Here is a 22,169-nt window from a genome sequence, read left to right as displayed (position 1 = left end):
CTGCCCACAGACTTCAGGGGGCCTTCAGACAGTGGTGCCTCCAGGGCTCACCCCCGTCAACCCCTCACACCCTCTATGACGCAGCCAACCAGCTCATGACTACTAACAAAAGCCAAGCGCCTCCTGCTCAAGCCAACCTGCCTCCCAGAATCAACACAAACCCACAGACTTCCAGAGGGAAAGTGGCACAGGGCAGGCTGGGGCCACAGTAGCACCAGACCCAGCTGAAGGCCCAGGCAGGGAGCCAGGTATGGATCCTGATCCAAGTGACCCTGAGAATGAAAGTGGACACTTTCAGAAGGCAAACAACAGAGCAGCTTGGAAAGCATTTTAATTTCCAACGTGTTCTCCAGATACCCCTGAGAACTCACAGCCAGGAGCTGGTAAGTCCCGACCCATAGGGCACTACCACGGACACTTTTGCCAAGTGCATCCCTTTTAAAAACTAGTGTGTTTCTAGTTTGAGCGGGTCTACCCAGGAAGTCTGGAATACAGAGAATGACTGAGAATGTCCCCAAGTGTGGGGCAGCCGGCAGCACAAAGGGACAAGGCATGGTGGCCTGATATGGAGCAGAAGCGGGAGAGGCCTCTCGTGAAGCCCTCCTGTGGAGACCACATGGATGCTACCACGGATACCGCTGCTCAAAGCCGTGACTCTCTATCTTTCCTTAAACCCAGCGACGCCCAGAGCTGTGAAGTCTACAGATGCTCCTTGTAACAAAGTCACAAACCTCAAACCTCACTAAAATTCCCACAGTCCCTGGCTGAGTTGGTGTGATCACAGCTTTCATTCTGGAAGGTGAGTTCTGAAGGAGTTAAGCCAACGTTAACTTAGAAAGAAATGATGGTGTGCACTATGCATGCCACTGAGTGGCGTTCGTAGTTCTGAGTGTGTGTGTGTGTGTGTGTGTGTGTGTGTGTGTGTGTGTGTGCACATAGCGTGTGACTGGAGTACCAACGCCCTCCTCACATCTCTCCTGCCACCACTCTCCGTCTCTGAACCTGGAGCCGCCGCTCTGGTGACTGGCTGGCAGGACACCTCCAGCATCCGGCTGTCTCAGGCTCACCCAGGGCACACACGTGATCACGTGCCCCTTCTGCATGAGCGCTTGGGGTCCAGACTCAAGTCCTGGGGCTTGGGCTACATGCACTTGACACACCAAGCCACTTTCCCGGACTGGTTTTCTTTCTAATTGTTTGTGTGTGTGTGTGTGTGTGTGTGTGTGTGTGTGTGTGTGCACATACATCCTGTGCCAAGACACACGTGTGGAGGTCAGAGGACACCGTTGGCAGTATCTTTAAGCCCTAGTTCATTTCACAGCCCCATCCTGACTGAGACAGTGTCACTGCACCCTATGCTGGCCTCTCAAACCCTGAGGTCACAGGGATGAACCAACATGCCTGGCTCAGGGTCCTAAGACTAGACTGCCCCTTGTCACCAAGAAGGCTCTTTCGGAGCAGAATCAAGGCACTCCACCATCCCCTCTGGGCCACTACCAGCCCGCTTTCCCAACTGCTTCTCCCCTGCCCTGGAAAGCCGCAGGCAGAGAGCCTGAACCCTCCCGGGACCACCGCTGAGCCCCGGTAAGGCTGCCCGAGGCGTGGCTCAGCACCGGGGCTGACGGGAGGAGGGCGCGCTGAGGAGATAGTTACCCAGGGTTCCTCGGCTCACTGTCCCGCGAGCTTCCTCCCTTCAGCTTCCTAACCAGCTTCTCACTGCTGCGTCTAATGGAAGCCCGGAGTTTGCTAAAGGAGCCACTGCGCTTTAAAGATCCAGTGCCATCCTGAAAAACATGTGAACAAGCGTGACGCTGGGGGTGTCCCCTCCTGCCCCAGGCTCAGCCCAACGACCCAACTGCTGCCAGGTACTGGCTGGCAAGTGAGTCCTGCCAACGCCACCAACTGTCATGTGCAAGAACACGTTAAAAACAACCCATGATCGGGAATCCTTTGAAGAGGAAGAGACCAAGCAGAAGCAGCCAAAGGACAGTGAGCCTGCTGCCACCGTCTTAGGACAAGGGACAGCACAGGGTCACAAGAACTCAGGCATCTTCCAAGCCTGGCAACCAAGTGTAAGTAATTCCATGATGTGTGAGCATGTGTACACCCGGCAGGAAATCAGCCAGGGCACCAGGCCTCACCACGACAGTCGCATCTCCCCAGCACAGAGGCGTGCCTTCAGTGAATTTAAATGGCAACTCGAAAGCTGCTGCAGGAGTTTTAATGAAACGGTCGTTCTCATACAAACACTAGAAGCCCTGAGGTACCTGTGGGAAGCGGAAGCACAGCCGGCTGTTCCCACAACCAACCCACATGCTATAGATGCCGGCGGGGTCTGGACACGAGATCAAATACAGAGTGGGAGCCATGTGCACGGCAGCGTTACTCTTCAGAACGGCCCCTGGGGGCTCTCAGAACCCCGCTGCTGCTAGAGCCCCCCTCCCAGGCCTGCATCCCAGAAGATGGAGAACTGAGCAGAGCAGACAGACACAGACACGGTCAGTTGGAGTGAGTTTATTAGAAGTTAGAAAGACACGAATACACATCACAGAGCACTTGAGATTAGTAGAGAAAAGCAGAACTGCCAAAATTCCACACCAAGACTACACAGCAAATCTACCTCGTGTGTCCTGGGGAGGCCCTGTGCTGGGCGCCGGCCAGGCCTCTACGTACGACAGGGATGTGCAGCACATGCCTCACTCCTGCACTCAGTGACTGCACAGGTCACTATCATGCCACTGTAAACACCCTGCGTGACGCTACACCTGTCAGCAGGGAGGACAGCTACTCTCTCTTAACTGTTAACTCGTGTGTTACACAGTAAATGGGCGTATTAACACGGCTGATATTTCTAAGTACATATCTGGCAAAGCTACATGTATCCAGAAATCAAGACCCCAAAAGGACAGCAGCACCGAAAGGAATGGCCAGTCCCAGAGGTGCGGCTGACAAGCTCCTAGGGGCTGCTAGACACAGCGGGCAGCACTGGAGGGCCGGAGGAGGCACGCCCGTCATGCAGGAGCAGTGCGGGAGGCACCGGGCTAGGCCTGTCAGACAGAAAGAGAGAAGAGATGAGGCCACAGGAGCAGGCGCAGCAGGCCCCGCCCCAAGCCTGCTCCACAGTATTTCTAGGTCACACATCAGCAGCAGCGCTCTGCTCAGCAACCCAGGTGCTCCCTGCTTGGCCAGGCCGGCCCAGGACCCAGGGCATGCGGGGAACTGAGGCAGCCTCCAGGTAACTGTCAAGAAGGAACATGAGCGTTTCTCCAAGCACATACTAGCATGGTGTTAGAAACCTCCTCCATACTTACTACGGAAAGTTTCACAAGTTACTGTGCCCGAGAGAAACTGTCCGAGGTGCTGCAGAACACCGGGACAAAGGAAAGGCTGAATGTGGAAGAGAGTTAAGCTTCTTCTGCTGAGAGCTGCTCTCTCTAAACTGTCACAAACCCCTGCAGTCTGAAGACTTTCTGTCCCATACACTAACATCCTAGACAGCTTCGAAACTTTAAGACCCAGTGACTTTAAGAGCTGACAGCACATCTGAAGCATGCGGTTGGTGATCAAACAAAAACACTTCCCACAGCTGGCCTCCTGGGTCTGCAGAATCTGAAAGGCACACAGACAGCTGGGCCTGGCCCACCCACTCACTCACCATGGGACGCTGAGCAAGTCATTTAACCAGCCCGAGCTTCATTTTTCTCATCTTTAAAACGAAAAATAAAACTTGTTACCAATGCCTCATGCATGCCAGGAGGACAAGAAAACATCAATTCCCACTGTTTGCCATGAGAAGGACCCTAGGCGCTCTGCAGCTCCCACACAGCAGACCCTACTGCCCACGTGGCCCTGTGCCCACCACAAGGGGCTCAGTGCCCACCCCTGGGTTCTGATGCATTACAGTAAGCGCCCTTCTCTCTAAGCTGCTGAGGGCACACGACAGGGCATCAGGGCACACAGACTCCAGCTGGGTCCTGGAAGCCACCACCACCTAGAGCAGCTTGAGAAGCAGGTGAGGCCACGGGCGAGCAGCTGGCTGCCAGCGCCAGGCCCGGTTCTCCTCGAGTGGCAGGTTGCCCCCTCCTTGGGCTCAGGCTTTCCCATACACGACGTCAGCACCTGCACCCCAGGTGGGACGGATGCTGGTGACTAACGCCCACCAGCGAGGCTCACGGTGGAGGCTCACTGCATTCTACACTTCTTTACACCGCCACAAAAGACGTGCACACTGCGTGAGCCCGGAAGTGGGTTTCTCTTTTCAATTACACGTATCGTGTGTGCGTACTAGCACGTGCACCACAGTATTCAGAGAAGAGCTTGCCCACCATGTGGATCCTGGGGATTAACTCAGGTTACATGAGTGGCAAATGCCTTTTTTTGCCCACAGCCATTTTGTAAGCTCTCAAAGTGGGTTTCTGAGCAGAAATAAATCACATAATAAACTGATTTAAGAGTCCTCTTTGTACAATAAAATTGTAGGTGTGTAACTTCTTTTAGTATATTCCAGCTGCCTTGTTAGCATGACTTCCCCAAAATAAAATTCCTCTTTGAACAGCTATATCCTTCTCTAACAAGTATCTCATCCCTTAAGCAAGGATTTCCGTGCATCAAGCCTTGTGAAGGTCAAGCTAGGCCTGGTGGCACACGCCTGTAGTTCCAGAGCTCAGGAGTCAGAGGCATGAAGGTCTCTAGCAGTTCCAGCTAACCTGGGATCTACAGAGAAACCCTGTCTCAAAACCAAAATAGGTGGCGCACTCCTTTAATGCCGGCACTCAGGAGGCAGAGGCAGGCAAACTCTGTGAGTTCGAGGCCAGCCTGGGCTACAGAGTGAGTTGCAGGACAGCCAGGGCAAAACCAAAAACAGAACAACCTGTAGAAGTCCGGCACTAGGGCACACACCCATAATCCCAGGCCCGGGAAATTAACATAGGGGGGCCTGCATGTGAGACCAGCCTGGGCTCCACCCTGTCTCCAACAAAACAGTCAAACTGGGTGGAGTATGGCTCAGCTGTGGAGCCCGTCCCTTCCACGTGTACGGCTCAATCTCCAGTCCTGAAGCAATGCATGCAGCTGCTCACACACACAGACACACACGCACACTCGTGCCACACGCAGAGACACGCACACATGCACACACATCCACACACTTAGAGAATCTCAGCACAAGAGCAAGGTGAAATAAGAGGAGATGGGCAGAGGCTGCATCTGAGGGACCCCAAGAAAAGGGGGCAGCAAAGATGGAGGCTGTCCTGGGGGCTCTGTCCCAGAGAACTGAACCATTTGGTACTGCACGTGCGAACACCAGGACACCTGTCAGCAGGATGACTTTACACAAGACAGTCCACCGTTGCTCCATATCACTGGAACCCAGTGACCACGACTGACACCCGCGTCACACTAGATGCAGAATCACACAGACAGGGGCTGGGTCAGGAAACTGACTTTGATCTAGAGGAGAGTGCGTGGCCAGGAAGCACCAGCTTTCTCTAGAGACTGGCCTGCTGGAGCCACGCCAGGCACCTCAGGAAGCCTGAGGGAGCCCCATTCTCAGGAGGTGTGGTCACCATCACCATGATGTAAGCTCAAGAGGACAAGCTGCACTCCCATGCTGGCTTGCTGCAAAACAGAGGCCCGCCATGTCCTCACGCCCTAGCTCCTCACCAGCACACAGCCAGGCACCCGCAGGGCGGCCAATACCTAGCAAGCTTGCCTCACCATCAAGCTCTAAAGTCTACCTCTGAGCACTGAGAAGCCCTGAGTCTGTGTAAAAGGGGACTCCTTTCACTCCTGTGAGTTAATCGCCCGTTATCTTGACCCTGTGACACACTGGCTAAAGCTGAAGTCACCCCAGACAACAAAGATGGCAGTTCCAGTAGTTTCAAGAGCACTGAAATCTTTTCCTTAAAAATTATAATTGTAAACCAAGCAGCAATGGCAACTGCCTTTAATCCCAGCACTCAGGAGGCAGAGGCAGGCGGCTCTCTGTGAGTTCAAGGCCAGACTGGTGTACACAGCAAGCTGCAGACCAGCAAGGGCTGCGTAAGAACGAGTGAATGAACGAATGAATGGATGAGGAGGGATGTGACTCGGCTCAGAGGAAAAGGCTTTGCCTAGCATGTGGAAGCCCCTACAATCATACCCAATAGTGTCAAATGAAACCAAGTTTAAGTTTAAGCTAGGCGTGCTGTGCACACCCGTATTCCCAGCACCCAGAAGGCTGAGGCAGGAGGCTAGCACTAAGTACAAGGACAGCCTGAGCTACCCACTGAGACTCAAAAGAAACAAGGCTGTAGACAGCTCAATCTGCCTAACAAACATGAAGGAGAGTTAGCTCTCTAGCCTAAATGTGTGTACTCACATTCGTGGACACACACACACCTACACACACGCCAGCGAACACACATGCAAACATGCACACACACACACACACACACACACACACACACAGAGTGGAAGGCAGCAGCATGACAGAAAAGACTCGCACTCTGAGGGCTCCCTTTCTGCAGGTAAAGGCATTGCCACCTCCTCCATGAGTGTCCAGGGCGGGGTGTGAGCTGCTGAACTGTTGACAATGTCACTGGCACAGGACTCACATACAGACAGACCTAGAAATACTGTCTCAGGAGAGCGCTCTCCCAGAACGTCACAAGAGTATTATAATCTGTAAGCAAGCCACTGGCCACCAAGCAGGACAGGCCCTCTGGACAAGCATGCAGGAAGTGGGGCGGACAGTAAGTGCAGTGGATAGCTCGGGCAGGACAGGACAGGCACGGGCAGGAACCCCCAGACCTGTGCTGCAGCCTGGGACCAGGCCCAACAATGCTCAACAGTAAAGTGGATGCTGACTGGCTGTCCTGGCACAGGAAAGTTCAAAACAAGAAAGCTGCTAGATCACCCTAGAGGATGGCCTGGGATGTGGCTACCAACAGGTCACATGACGTTTAGTCAACACGCTGGCTCCTCCCAGAGCTGCAGCTAAGCAAATTCTAGAGCCAACCAATCCACAAGCAGGATAGACTGTGAGAAAGTCCCGAGCGACAGCTGACAAAGCCACACTAGGACAGCCAGCCACAGCCCCACGGGAGCTCCAGCACAGTGGTGTGCCTGGCCTGCAGGATCCCCCACGCTCTCCCTGAAGAAAGGGCTAAAGACACCCGTGCAGCAGACGAGTCTTCAGCACATTACAGAAACCCACTTGAAGGCCACATGCCGCCCACGACCCGAGGTGGGAAGCAGTGGAGAGGCCTGCTGTGGGAGCAGGCCCACGTGAACTCTGAAGCCCACTGGCTCCATACACAAGCAGGTGGCTCTAAGCCAAAAGGCTGGGACACCCGTCAAGTGGCAGTGTGGGCTTAGGCCCGCCAAGGCAGACAGGACAGCCCTGAGGCCGTGAAAAGCAGGTCCAGTTAAACAGCATCACCCCTCCAGGCTCTCTCGCAGCCCCAGGGTGGCCTCCTGAGTGCTGCCAGGGGCTCTGAGTTAGCAGGGAAATGGGCAGGTTAGGAAAGCTAGTTAGCTGTCAGCCACACCCATCCCTAGGTTACGGGAACCAGAGTCTAGCCTGGGCTTTACACAGCCAGGACGCTCAATCAGCATGCACACATGCTCTACCAGAGGCCCGTCAGCTGGTGTGGCCTCAGGAAGACAACTACAAGCACTACAGCTTCAGTATTAGCAGAAGTTAGGAACTTACAGAGAGCTTCCCTGATGCTTAGTTTGCGGAAAGTGGAGGGTCTAGCGTGAGACAGAACAGCCAGCAAGTGCTGCTGGGGGCAGGCCGGCAGTCCCGAGCGCAGCCAGCTGCGTGCTGTACTTACCCCACTCCACTCTACGCTCATACTCACTTCCTCCCCTCCATCAGGGCCACTCTCGTACTTGACCACGTCCACGTTGAGACTCTCCCGGCTCCTCCGCTTCTCCATGCTCTCAGGGTCATTTAGCACTTCGGCCACTCTCTGTTTGTGAACAGTGTCAAGACCCTGTGAGCCAGGCAGGGGAGAACGGTGACGCATTAGCACTTACCTCAGAAGACTTCTCAGGTGCCCGAGCTTGACTAGACAGAGCCAAATCTTTACTTATTCTGTCACTGTTTGTTCCTGGGCGCCTGCAGGCACGGGTTGGGTGGAAGAGGTCACAGGGCACTGTGGCGTCAGGCGGGTCACTCCTTCCACCCTCCTGCAGGTCTGTGGGAGTCTTCGGTGCCACCTCCCAGAGCAAGCAGCTTTACCCACCGAGCCCTCACTACCTCACAGGCCCCAGATGCACCGATTCTTAAGCTACCAGGACAAACTCTGCTCAGTGCTTCCTGGGAATGGGCTTCAGGCTTCCTAGGGTCACAGGGAGGGGTCTGCCTTATGTACGTCTGCATCACCCAAATTAGGAGCTTACACACAGGACTGACTGCAGCTGTACTCTGTGTAAGCAAGCTGCTGTGATGGTCCATGCCTGTAATCTCAGCACTCAGAAAGCAGCACAGGAGGGTGATGAGTTCAAGGTCAGCCTGGCTACCTCAGGCCTTGTACTTAAAACAAGTGCTATAAGCACACACTAAACTCCAGGTAAGGCCAAACACAAGCAGGTGGCTCGACGAATGGGGCTGGAAATATCTAACTGGACCCAGCATGCACACCAGGGGAGCACACAGCGCACAGCAGACCTGATGGTGCATGCCTGCACCTCACTGTGAGATGGCAGGAAGGTCAGAGGCTCGAGGATAACCTCAGCGGGAGTCTGAGACCAGCCTAGGAACCGAGATAATCTGTCTCAAAAAGCCACGATGACAACAACCCTGGCACATGCCCACATCCTGCCCTGCTGTGTGACACGACACTCCTGAGGCACAGAAGCTGTCTTCTGCTCAGAGCCTCTGCGGCTGCCTGTTGGAGAGCGTCCTGAGGGGAGCACTCACACCCTTCCTCTGGACCTCCGAGAGCTCTCCCTGCAGCTCCCCCTGCTAGACCTCAGCCTGCAATCTAGAGCAAGGCCTAGCTGCAGAGCCCACTCCTGGGAAGACACAGCTGGTGACAGGCCACATATTGCCTGACCCACCTCCCAGGACCACAGGCAGCACCAAGGGCTCTGCCTGACGCCATCCCCCAAGTCCCAGGAGAGCTGGCCCCAACTCAAAGTACTTCACACCAACCGTGAGCACGTAGGGGCACTCCCGGCCTTTCACCTTTCCTTCTTTTTCATTTACCTTTTTAGTTTCTTGACAAGGTCTCTTATAGTGCAGGTTGGTTTAAAAAGGTTAATCTTCTTGACTCAGCACCTGAGTACTGAGCACCGGGTACTGAGAGGCCATCATGCCCAGCCCCTTTGCACACTTTAGATGAATACAATTATGTTACCACAAACATGATGTGAGAGGGTGCTGAGTGCTGAGTGCAACCAAAACACCCAACACAGTGCACAAAAAGGCCACACTGAAACCTGTGCTTCTGTTTTATAGACACATAGTCTCTCTGTATAGCCCAGGCTGTCCGAGGACTCGCTCTGTAGGACTAGGCTGGCCTCCCAGTGCTGGGATGAAAGGGATGTGACCCACCACACCCAATAAACCCATGCTCTACTCTGTTTTCATTGTTTCTTCGGGAGTTTGGGGGTTTGTTTGGTTAGCTGGTTTGGTTTTGTTAGGTCTTTGAGACAGGGTCGCACTATGTAGGGCTGAGTGGCCTGGAACTCACTATGTAGCCCAGGCTGCCCACAAACCTTGCACCTCTCTGCAGAAATTGTTCTGCCTCTGCCTCCCAAAGCCTGGGATTAAAGGCCTGTGCCAGCACACTCAGACCCCAAATCCAGGTATTTTACATTAAAATTTTTTCTTTGTGTGTATACATGTATGACCAGATGGCATTACAGAGCAATTCCCTGTCTCCAAAATAAATAATAAATCCTTTCTTCCTGCAGTCCTCACAGAGACTAAGCCCAATAAAGTTTTCAGTAACAGCCACATATAAGGCCACATTTCCGACAGAGCAGCTGACAGAAGCGACGGGCACACCTGTTTACGTGACCTCATGGCAGCTTCTTCCAGTGTTTCCGCAGCTTCAAATTTCCCCTGCCGTCGGTAAAGTGCTCCAAGGTTTTTCAAAGTGGTTGTGACGGTAGGACTGCAAGAATGCACACAACACAGAACCACTAAGTACAAATCTCGTGACAGCTTCATCAACAGCAAGGCTGTGGTGTGTGGTAACCCTTCGTCTGACGGGCATGGATGCTGGGCAGCAGTCCGCATCACAGTGTGCTCTGGTGCAGTACATGGAGGACAGGGCTTTTTGTCAGCTAATACATTTTCCTGATGGATGTGAGGAGGATACTGAGTCTTAAAGAAAGGAAGCCAACACTAGGGAACTGCAGCAGGCTTCTCGGCCAGCAGAAGTATAGGGCACACGGAGCACAGGCATCGTGTGTGCTCACACTCACCTCCAACAGCCAGGGTGTATCATCCCCCTGTGCAGATAGGCGTGCTAAGGGCTGGCTTCCAGCTCCACACACATGCTAAGTGTGCTGCACTGTGCCTCAGGCAGCTGCTCCTGAAGTATCCCCTTCAGCTAAGCTCCTTCAGTTAGGTGCTTGTCAATAAAAAGGAGTGCTGGCCAGCACCCACCTGCTGGAGCGAGCTCACTGACCGAGGAAACAGCCAGGTTTTTATGTTTGTTTGTTTGTTTGTTTGTTTGTTTTAGAGACAGGGCCTCACACCCCAGCTCTGACTGGCCTGAAACTCCCTATGCCAACCTCAAACTCAAAAGATCCTTCTGTATCTGCCTCTCAAGTACTGGGGTTAGAGGTATGTCTTCCCATGCCTGGATTTTATTTTTTACTTTATTTTACTACTCATTGTTATTATCAGTGTGTGTAGGCACACCTGCGGATAAGCCTCCTGGGGAGGTCAAAGTTTGTGCTTATGTCAGCTCCCAGGCTTCAATGCTCCCAGCCATCTCAGCAGCTCAACAATCATGTCTGCAACTAGAACTTAAGGGAAACAGGGGCTATGGGACTAGACTTTTAACATCTGGCCCAGCGCCGTCTTTCCCTGCTGTCTGGCCTCTGGGCACACAGACTTACCTATCCACTTTGCAGGCCTTGTACCAGCCACCATACTCTCCAAAGGATGCCCCATCCTTCTGCTTTCCCTAATTGTGACAGAGAATTTTAATGAGTAAAGACACACTACAGTATATCAACTCACAAGGCCCCTCAAGGCAGCCCAGCCTTACTTTGCACTCTTCTCTTTCTTCTGCGTGCATCCAAATGGGCTTGTTTTCATCTAAGGAAGAAAAAACAATCAAAGTTGAGGAATGAGAAAACCAGTCAGGTGGTGGTGGTGTTTGGGAGGCAGAGGCAGGTGGATCTCTGAGTTCTAGGCCAGTCTGGTCTACAGAGTGAGTTCTATGGCTATTACACAGAGAAACCCTTTAGAAAGAAAGAAAAGAAAGAAAAGAGAGAAAAAGAAAAAAGAGAGAAAGAAAGAAAGAGAGAGAGAGAGAGAGAAAGAAAGAAAGAAAGAAAGAAAGAAAGAAAGAAAGAAAGAAAGAAAGAAAGAAAAGAAAGAGGGCTGGAGAGATAGCTCAGAGGTTAAGAGCATTGTCTGCTCTCCTAGAGGTCCTGAGTTCAATTCCCAGCAACCACATGGTGGCATGGTGGCTCACAACCGTCTGTAATATGAGGAATCCATGCAGGTAAAGCACTCATCCATTAGATAGATAGATAGATAGATAGATAGATAGATAGATAGATAGATAGATAGATAGATAGACAGACAGAATCTAAAAAGAAGAAGAAGAAGAAGAAAAGATACAGAGAAACAGAGACGGCTGGAGTGACCTGTGGTGCACACTTTAGTTCCAGCGCTTGGGAAGCAGAGGCAGGTGGATTGCTATGCTTCAGGAAAGCTGAGGCTACACAGTAACCCCTGGGCAGCTGACTTCTAAGGCTGTCAGTGACTGCAAGGTTTTAAATGCTTTCTTTTATAAATTGCCTTGCTCGGGAACTGGAGAGATGGCTCAGAGGTTAAGAGCACTGGCTGCTCTCCCAGAGCAATTCCCAGCAACCGCATAGTGGCTCACAACCATCTATAATGTGAACTGATTCCCTCTTCTGGCAGATGTAAATGCAGACAGGACACTCAAATAAATAAATCTTAAAAAGAGAAGAGAGAGAGAGAGAGAGAGAGAGAGAGAGAGAGAGAGAGAAAATCCTTTAGATATTTCAGCCAAGTTTGAATTGGAAACCATTCTTTTTACTAACACGATAATACATTTGCTCAGAAGACTGCTTACCATCCACAGAACCAAACTCCCGCTCGTGCGCACGGGTGAGGATCTCCTTGTACAGAGTCTCCGCTTGTTTGAACTTCCCTTGCTTCAGATAACAGGAGGCCTTCAAATAAAGCACAGTATCAGCACCCTCACACAGAAACACCGCAGTTGTCATCTCCAGGCGAGTCACATAGAGCATACCAGGTTATTCTTCGTCTTGGCCACATTGGGGTCATCAGGCCCAAGCTTTGTTTGGTAGATTTCCAGGGCTCTCTGGTAGTAATACTCCACCTCCTCATACTTGCCCTGGTTCTGGCACAGCAAGGCCAAGTTATTTAATTGCTTGGCAACATCAGGATGATCCTTTCCCAGAACCTGGGGTTAAAGACAGTGACTCAGAAACAGCACCACTTCTTATTATTTTTTATTATTATTGTTGTTGTTGTTGTTGTTGTTGTTGACTGTCTACCGTCCTGGCAGAGGGCGGCACTCACCTTGCCCCACATGTACACTGGGCACACTCAGACTCCCATGCCACATCACTACAGACTAGTTGGAGCCCACTGACCTCACCTTGAAGGAGGGAAAGGGTTCTGTGTTCCTTTCCTTAACTTGTTTCTTTTCAGGGTAGGAGCATATCACTATGTAGCAGGGATGACCTTGAACTTCAGACTCTGCTCCTCTGCCCCCCAAGAGCTTGAGCACCACACCTGGCTCTTTTGGGGGGTGGTGTGCACGAGGCGGTGTTTGTTAGTTTGTTTTGAGACACGGTCTCACTCTGTAGTGCACGCTAGCCTGGAACTTGCTATTTAGCCCAGGCTAGTGCTGCTTCAGCCTCTCAGGGGCTGGGATTACAGGCATGAGCCTCCACAGCCCTCAGCAGCTTGTGTAATCCGTGGCAGGTGCCACAGTGGAGCACGCCATGAAGCTAAGAAAGCGGTTCACAGGCTTTGATTACCAGAATTCAAGTGCTCCATCGCAGATGCTTGCTGTGCTCCCCGAAGCCCCGCTACTACAGACACCCAGGACCTCCGTGCATTATTCCTGCATCTCACACTGCAGCCTTCCCCACTTCCCCAGGACTGCCTCATAAACACACCCACCATCCTTTTCCAGCAAGTCTCACCACCATAATCACCCTGCCCACTGATCCTTTCCCTAGAGTCAAAGTCAGGAAAGCAGGAGTTTTGTCTTTCCTTCCTCCTCCTCCTTAGAAATGGTGGCTGGTTTCCAGTCATGGTGCACACACCTGTGACCCCAGCACTCAGGGAGGGAAAGGCAGGCAGATCTCTATGCGTTTGAAGTTACCCTGGTCTACAAAGCAGGACAGCCAAGGCCACACAGTGAAACCTTGTCTCAAAAACAAAAATGAAAGACAAAAACAAAAAAGCAAGAAGGAAAAAGAAGAGAGGTGGCTGGCACAGACGGAAGAACAAACTCACACTTAACTCCCTCCAGAACCTGGTCAAGCACCGGGTTGGTGCTGCAGAATTTCAGACCCAGCACTCGGGAGGCAGAGGCAGGAGGGTATCTGTGATTTCCAGGACAGCCAAGGCTACACAGAGAAACACCTCAGGCTAAATAAATAAATAAATAAATAACAGCAAAAACACTGGCCAGGCACTGGCCGCTCAGCACTGCGCCTCACTCGAACACACTGCCAACGTCTTCTCCACCTCTCCCTGCCTCTGAGCCTGTCAAGTCAGCTAGCCAAGATTTAGTTCAAACCCAAGGTCTCCCTGAGCTGACGCAGGGCTGGAGGAAGGAGCCTGTCCCTCCCCTCCTGCGGCTCTATCCCACAGGTGACCACCCCCCACCCCCCACCCCCGGGCCCAGCTCATCAAGGGAGGGCGCTCCTGCCGGCAGGGATCTGCATACAGCACTGGAATAAACTTGGCATTTTGGAAGAGGCTCTGCTGTTTTCTCCAGACTAGTATTGGGGTTCTGGAGTTAACAGAGAAGCCCCCTTAGCCCCTCAAGAACTCAGAGCACAGTCATGTGCCAAGTGCTGGCTGAACTGGTCTTCTAATCTAGATCCCTCTCTATGCTTACGCTGCTTCTGACCCCAGCCCACACAATCTGACACTTTCCTTTCATAAATAAGCAGGTGACTGCACAATAAAATAAAGATTATCTAGGGGCTAGAGAGACAGCTCAGTGGTTAACAACACTTGCAGAGGACCTGGGTTTTATTTCCAGCAGCCACATGGTAGTGCACAACCATCTGGACCTTCAGTTCCACGGGCTCTGAGGGTACTCTGCATGCATGTGATACACAGACATACATGCAGACAAAACACTCATACATAAAATAAAGTGAAAAAAAATCAAATAAAAATTTTGAAATAGCTATACATTTAATAATCCTTGCATATGGCTCAAAATTAAATGACCACTCCCAGTATCACTAATAAACAACTTTAAGAAACACCACGCTGAGGCTAGAGAGATGGCTCAGTGGTTGGGAACATTAGCTGCTCTTGCACAGGACCCAGATTCAGTTCCCAGCACCCACACTGCAGCTCACAACGGTCTGTGACTCCAGCTCCGAGGAATCCAGTGTCCTCTTCTGGTGTCTCTTGAGACCAAGTGCACACACAGTATACATCTATGCTTGTAAACAAAACACTCAGATACATAGAATACAAACAAATAAATCCAGTGGGGCATGGTGGCACGCACTCTAGTCCCAGCACTCAGGGAGGCAGAGGCAGGGAGATAGCTGTGAGTTCAAGGCCAGCCTGGTCTACAAAGTGAGTCCAGGACAGCCAAGGCCACACAAAGAAAAACAAAAAACAATCTGTCAATCAATCAATCTTAAACCTGTCTCAAAAAAAAAAAAATCAATCAATCAATCAATCGATCAACCTTAAAGCAAAAGAAAACACCAAGCTGAACTGTGCCATTCAGCCACCAAGCCATTCATCCTGCACAGTTTGTAGTCCACCCTAGGAGCCTGTAACAAATACGAATTTCCTCCGAGGCCCTAGACTTGCTGTACTGTTTGTCGCAGAGACAAGGCCCCACCTTCTTTATATCCCTCCAGAAACTACAGGTGTTCAACGAACGCACACTGAGAAAAAAGGCTGGTGTGCTGGGGCCAGTCTGTTCCTCAAGAACTGCCCGTAGCCCTGAGTACTCTGCTAACCTTCTGCCTGGACCACTGGAAGGCGTGCAATGAAATACATAGTTATTTAAGATTTACCAGCTGGGCATGGTGGCGCGCTCAGGGAGGCAGAGGCAGGCTGACTGCTGTGAGTTTGAGGCCAGAATGGTCTAACAGCAAGTCTAAGACAGCCAAGGTTACACAGAGAAACCCTGTCTCAAAAAAAAAAAATAAAAATAAAAAATAACAACAACAACAACATTTACTCATGTTATGAGTGTTTTGCCTGCATGTGTGTCTGTGCACCACATGCACACCTGATGCCCGCTGAAGCCAGAAGAAAACTCTGGATCGCCTACAACTGGGGTTACAGCTGTGAGCCACCATGTGGGTCCTGGGAATTGAACCTGAGTCTTCCGTAATAGTAACAAGTACTCTGAACTGCTGAGCCATCTCTCCAGCTCCAGTAAACTTACTTTTGTTTGTCTGAGACAGGGTCTCTCTGTGTAGTGAGTCCTGAAACTATACACACCAGGCTGACTTTAAATCACAAAGATCCACCTGCCTCTGTCTCCCGAGTGCTGGTGTTAATACAGTAAACTTCTTAAAATAAAGCATCTTTACTAACAAGTACACACCACCAGTGAAATGCAGAGACGCCGTGCTGCCCCCTGCCACTCAGAACCTCCTTTCTGATCAGCCACAGGAGCAGCATAGCTACATGCTGGAAGCCCCGACCCATAACACACTCCCACATGGGTGGTTCCATTTCAGGGCTCTCTGCCTTTCCAGGCGTTACTGTCAGTAAGCAAATAGTATTCCCATATCACTGCGGGGACTGTCTCTGACATGAACTGGATGGCTGGCTCTTTGACCTCCCCCACCCCCCACCCCCCAAGGGAGGAGCAGCCTTACCAGGCCACAGAGGAGGACACTGCAGCCAGTCCTGAGGAGACCTGATAGGCTAGGGTCAGATGGACGGGAGGAGGACCTCCCCTATCAGTGGAGTTGGAGAGGGACAGGGAGGGGATGAGGGAGGGAGGGAGGGTGGGATTGGGAGGGGATGAGGGAGGGAGCTGCAGCTGGGATACAATGTGGGTAGACTGTGACTAATATTAAAAAAAATAAAAATATAATTTAAAAAAATACCGTATCACTGTGCTGTTCTCAACCTTAAACTTTGTCATTTACACAGGCACGCACACGCACTCAAATGCACACACCCCTCAATTTCAGTGAACAAGAAACTGCTGCCCCACACCTTCTCTCTAATCTCCAGGGCTCGTTTACACAGCGGCTCGGCCTCCTTGTACTTCCCTCGCTTACCATACAGTACTGCCAGGTTGTTCAGGGTCGCTGCCACCTGCCAAGACAGAAGGCCGCAGTGAGCCACGGAAGAAATGCCACGAAGGGGTGTCCCAGACCCTCCCCACGCGCATGGGGATGCACTCATCACGTCAGAGGGTACACTACAAACAGATCACTGAAATGAAACAAAGCAGCAGGATCTTGATTCTTCAATTTTCTCAAAGTCACAAAGGCAACCAAAACAGACCTATGTGCAGATGTGACCAGACTCTTTAGGAAGACAACACAAATTCTTGAACAAATCTAGAGCAGGGCATGCAATTTGATTTTGGATCAAAGCCAAGTGAGCCAGTGATCTGAGGAGGTGACTTTAAAAGCAGAAGTGACTGGAGTATGTGAGCGTGTCACTACCTGAGCAGGCCCTGCCGGTGCCATCTGGGGCCAGGTGGCTCTCAGACCCTCCCTGTTGAGTTTGACACTGGGATGAGCCGGGGAAAATAAAATGTAAAGGGCTGGAAGAAGCAGGTATACACACCGCGGGGTGGTCTCTGCCCAGGGTCTTCTCACGAATGGCCAGGGCGTCGTTCAGCAGGTTAGCTGCATCTTTGTACTTGTTCTGATCCCTAAAGAGAGACATTCCGTGATCAGCTAGAGGCCACTAAGTTGCCAGCCACTACTGAGACTGAGGACTGAGCCCCAGGGTTCAAGCATGCAAAGCTTTACTCTACCACAACCCAGCCTGAACCTTTTGAAAAGAAATTTTGAAACTCCCTGCAGTGCTGACCGAGGGAGTCAGTCCAGAGCAGTGGACAGAGCCTACGTGCGGATCACAAAGAATGTCAACTGAAGCCAGAAGTCAGCAGAGACTCACACCTGCCCTAGACCTGCTCAGTCAGGGACTCAGGGACCAGGCCCAGCAGGGTGAGACTGAAGCCCACCAGGAAACTCAGATTAAAAATAAAAATTTAAATAAAAATTAAAAATAAGATTAAAAATAAAAAATTTAGAGCACTGTAAAATCCAACAAGAAAAAGAGACATTATAAAATTCAGAGGAGAATGCAGATGACTTAAAATATACACTCAAAAAAATACACATTGAAACTACTTCTCTAGCCTACTGACAAGGAGGAGGAAATGACCAATACTGCCCACACAGAGAACTGTGGCAGGAGCAGAAAGGGCACCAACCCTCTAAAAAGCAGTTGGACAGAACCATCAAAGGTTTATAAAAACCTGTTTTAGGAGATTATCCCAAAGGGGGAAAAAAATACAAAATTTTGGAGAATGCTCAGAGGGCTTCATTTGCATATCAAAGTGTCAAAAATGTCCTGGTGAGATGGCTGAGCAGTTAGGAGCACCTGCTCCTGCAGAGAATGCATGGGTGGCTCACCATCCCCTGTAACTGCGGTTCCAGGAGACCCAAAGGCCTCTTCTGACCCCCAAGGGCATTGCATACCCAGTGCACAGACACATACAGGCAAAACACTCATACACACAAAACAAAACAGATTAAAAAAAAAAAAAGTCGGTCATTGAGGAGGGCATAAATGACTACTCAGGAGGAGCTGGCCCAGCGGCTGCAGGCAGCGCCTTCTCTGGTGCTGTGGGCCATGCCACCACACTGATGCTCTGTTAACTGATGGCTGTCCAAAGTGGATGGCAAGGCTGGAAAGCTGTTCCCAGAAGGTCTGTCAAACCCTGCAGCAGCAGGCAGATTCAAAGCTGCCCTCAGAGAGCTCAGTGCAGTGACCCAAGGACTAGCCTGTACACCAGGGCCAGGATGTTGAGCATGGTGGCCACATCAGGGTGGTCGTGGCCCGAAGTCTTCTCCAGGTCCTCCAGGGCCTGCTTGCAGAGTGGCACTGCTACCTCGTATCGGCCCTGCGAAGCATACTGGATCACCAGGTTGTGGAGCGTGCGCAGCCGCGCAGGGATCTCGTAGCCACCCTGCTGGGCGGCGGCTGCAGCGCTGCTGTGCTGCTGCTGGACTGCAGAGGAGACACACAGCACAGCGGTTAACACTCAGCCCGCATCCTACCCCAGGTAGTGCGCACGCTCACTCACACCTTCCTGCCAATCCCTGAGCGAGCCCCGGAGAAAGAGCCCATCCCAGACAGCATCTTGCAGACTGACATCATAGGATTCCTCCAGGCGAGAAACCAAAGAAAAGCTGGGTAGGTAGAACTCCAACTTCTTTAGCCGTGCAAAGACCCACAGGTCTGTTTACTGTGCTCTGGCCTATGTACTGACATCCCAACACGCACTAACTACTTTAAAGTTTGGGGAAAACACAGGCAATCTCCCAGGTACAGTAGCACACACCTCTACTCCCAGAATTGGAGAGGATGAGGCAGAAGAAACAAGGGTCTGAGGTCTGGGGCTAGAAAGATAGTTCAGTGGTTAGGAACACACACTTACTGCTCCTGCAAAGGATTGGGGTTCACTTCCCAGCACCCACAAGGCAGCTCACAACCAGCTGTTATTCCGTTTTGAGGGCTTCTCCACCCTCTTCTGACCTCTGTAGGCAGCAGGCACCCACCTAGTGCACATACATACATGCAAATGAAACACTCACACACATAATTTTTTTAATCTAAAGAAAACAGTCCCAGGCCACCTGGGCTATCATGTTAGACAGTGTGTGAGTGAAGAGCCAGCCATCACACAGGCTAAGCACAGGCTCGGCACACCGTGACAGAGGTGTCCTCAGAGAGAAAGGAGCAGCGCTGTGCACCATGCAGAGTGACAACCACAAGCTAGCAACTCACTTCCTTGTCCCGGCTCATCCTCGTCATTTGGGAAGAGGTCATCCAGCGGCTCCTTGGCAGAGTCAGAGTCTTTGTCCTCCTACGAGAGAGCCAGGGCAGCATGAACTCCACAGAGCTCACATGCCACCTGCAAGTCCCTCAACAGAAAATCCTTTTTATTTGCCACAGACCAGACAGGACAGGCCGTTCTCAGAAGTACGTGCATGCTCATCTGCTGCGAGCCTATCCGTCAGGTTAGTAAAGAGCGGTGCCTTCACTAAGCCCGCCGACCTTGCACGGAGCCTGAGGTTGACACCTACCCCACCCCAGCAAAAGCAACAGATAAAAGCAACCAAAGAGAGCTTGCTAGATCAGAACTGACGAAACATAACTGTAGGCCATACGGGGAAAGACAGGCCCTGACTGCATTTCTAGACCTTAGATCCGTCCACTGTGCTCAGATGAAGTTCTAGGAGGGTGAAAAATCAAGAAACAGTGAGCAGGAAAAAATGGTGCAGCTAGAACCCCAAAGCAATAGTGGGGCTTGCAGGCCCCATGCCCATGGTGGAGGACATTAGGGGCCCCAAGATGAGCTAAAAACCTGTCAGTTTTACATCATAACTTCAATAGATTCCTGCACAGTGCACAAGGCAAAAGCAGTGACAACAGGGAAGAGAACGAACATTCTAATCAGGTAAGAAATGAACATCACCATGAGAGTGGCAGCAGTGCCTCTGGAGATAACTCTCCCATAGAACATTCCCATAGCGATGCATAATGCATCCTTCAAAGACACCAAGACCCTGAAAGACAAAGGACAGAAATAAACGACGGCCAAAGAGGGAAGAGAACCAGGGCCGCAGCCCAGGGGAAGAGCATCTGCAAAGCTCCATTTCCATCTCCAAGAGACAAAGAGCTAAGCGAAGCCACAGTACTACCAAATACCCACAAAGAACAAGAGACACTGAGCTAAGCGAAGCCAGAGTACTAGCAAATACCCACAAAGAACAAAAGAGAAAGCAGGGGGCATCAGCTGGAAAGCCAAGCCAGCAGACCTGAGCACACACATCACTGAGGAGAAGCAACCTGGGAAAAGGACTAAGCAGCAAACTCCCTAGCTGAAGCAAAGACTAGCTTTTACTGCTCTATTCTTTCCAGGCAGGGCTTTGCTATGTATATAGCTGTGGCTGGCCCGCTGCTCACTAGATAGACCAGGCTGGCCTTGAACTTGTAACAATTCTCCTCCCAAAGCCTGTGCCTCCCAAAGCGCTGGGCTAACAGGCACAGGATTACTGTAACTGCCTGGCTAAGACTTGCTTTTAAACTGCCTATCCGCACTTCCTGAACAGAAGTGGGTACCAACCGTGGCACAAGCCACTCACCGAGGGGGAGATGTCATCGTCGTATTTCTTCAGCTGGTTCATGAACTCCAGGTGCTTCTTCTCCTCCTCCAGCTGAGCCACAGACTGCTCACTCTTCTGTAACTTCTGCTGTGTGTTGGCCAGCTCATCCCGCAGCCACTGGTTCTCCTGGCACAGACGACGAACCTGAGCACGCAGTTTCTGCTTCTCAGACTCCACGGCATTCAGGTGATTGGAGAGGGCCATCATCACCTGATCAGGAAAGACATTTACACGCTGCAGCGCGCCTCTGGGGAAGGGCCCGGAGCACACACGTGGGCTTGCAGCTCCAAGCACATTCACACATGCTTCTCTGTGTTCAGTAAACAAGATCTGGATTCCTATTTACCCTCTATGGGTTACACACATCTCCTCTGTGGCTGAAAGTGGGCCTCCTTTGCATGGGCTTCCTTCCACAGGAGAGTACATGATGCTTAAAGCACAGGTAGGTGAGGAGCAAAGGTGGAGCTGGGGAGGGCAGCATGCACATCGCCCTCACCAGTAAGGCAAGGGAAGAACCTCTGCAGCTGCCAACAACTGCCAAAGGTACTGCATACTCCTCATGGTACTAAGGAAAAAGAGCAGAGGAAGGCAGCCTCCGCTGTGCCCTGCAGAGCACGTATTTGCCTATCCTGGTCACTGCACAGTAACTGGGTCGCCATCCTCCCAACTATAACACAAAACAGAAGACAGGAGTTCTTACTTCCTTAACTAAAACCTATGACTACCAAGCCAAAAAAAGAAAATAAAAAATCCACGTACCTAACACCTTTCAACACAGAACTGGAGGCTGGCAAGTGTGTGATGGAGCTTGCCACCAAGCCTGGCGACATGAGTCCAGTCCCTGGGACCTATGTGGTGGGCTCCCATGGTTGTTCACTAACCTTCATGTGCATGCCATGGCAGGAACGCGCGCGCACACACAAAACAGCTACGTGTGGCATAGTGGTGCATGCCTTTTAATCCAGCAGAGGCACAGGCAGGCAGATAGATCTCTGTGAGTTTGAGGTCACCCTGGAACTACACAGAGTCCCAGGACAGCCACAGCTACATAGAGAGACCCTATCACAACAGATACATGCATACCTAGATAGATAGATAGATAGATAGATAGATAGATAGATAGATAGATAGATAGATAGATAGATAAACAGATACAGATAGATAGACAGGCAGATAAACAGATACAGATAGACAGATATAAACAGACAGCAGGCAGGCAGGCAGGCAGATGGATGTATATAAAAACAAACAACTTGGGGAGACGTTAGGCTTGCATGAAGTCCTGGGTTCCTCCCCAGTACAGCATAATACAACACAAGAGAACAGCTGAAGGTTTATAACTAATG

General features: G+C 51.3%; 1 protein-coding gene across 16 annotated transcripts in view; it reads right to left on the bottom strand.

Annotated features, from left to right (window-relative positions):
• Klc1 (kinesin light chain 1) overlaps positions 1–22,169 on the bottom strand; it is a 48,307-nt gene that overhangs the window by 8,980 nt on the left and 17,158 nt on the right. The window contains exons 3-15 of one of the 16 annotated variants that reach the window (XM_060388228.1): positions 20,803–21,033; positions 19,442–19,520; positions 18,436–18,661; positions 17,207–17,294; positions 16,625–16,726; positions 12,459–12,632; positions 12,279–12,378; positions 11,217–11,266; positions 11,065–11,132; positions 10,001–10,109; positions 7,818–7,955; positions 3,656–3,706; positions 2,498–3,047 (exon numbers count right to left, since the gene is read on the bottom strand). In XM_060388228.1, the coding sequence (XP_060244211.1) occupies positions 3,674–3,706; positions 7,818–7,955; positions 10,001–10,109; positions 11,065–11,132; positions 11,217–11,266; positions 12,279–12,378; positions 12,459–12,632; positions 16,625–16,726; positions 17,207–17,294; positions 18,436–18,661; positions 19,442–19,520; positions 20,803–21,033 (1,398 nt within the window). In that variant the 3' untranslated portion in view covers positions 2,498–3,047; positions 3,656–3,673. Of the gene's footprint in view, positions 1–1,653; positions 1,785–2,497; positions 3,048–3,655; positions 3,707–7,817; positions 7,980–10,000; positions 10,110–11,064; positions 11,133–11,216; positions 11,267–12,278; positions 12,379–12,458; positions 12,633–16,624; positions 16,727–17,206; positions 17,295–18,435; positions 18,662–19,441; positions 19,521–20,802; positions 21,034–22,169 lie in introns of those variants that run through there. The other 15 variants (XM_021655963.2, XM_021655966.2, XM_060388231.1 and 12 more) reach the window with 15 other exon arrangements.

The sequence above is a fragment of the Meriones unguiculatus genome, chromosome 7 (assembly GCF_030254825.1).
Source record: "Meriones unguiculatus strain TT.TT164.6M chromosome 7, Bangor_MerUng_6.1, whole genome shotgun sequence".
NCBI classification, from domain to species: domain Eukaryota; kingdom Metazoa; phylum Chordata; class Mammalia; order Rodentia; family Muridae; genus Meriones; species Meriones unguiculatus.
This window is presented reverse-complemented; position numbering and strand designations above follow the sequence as displayed.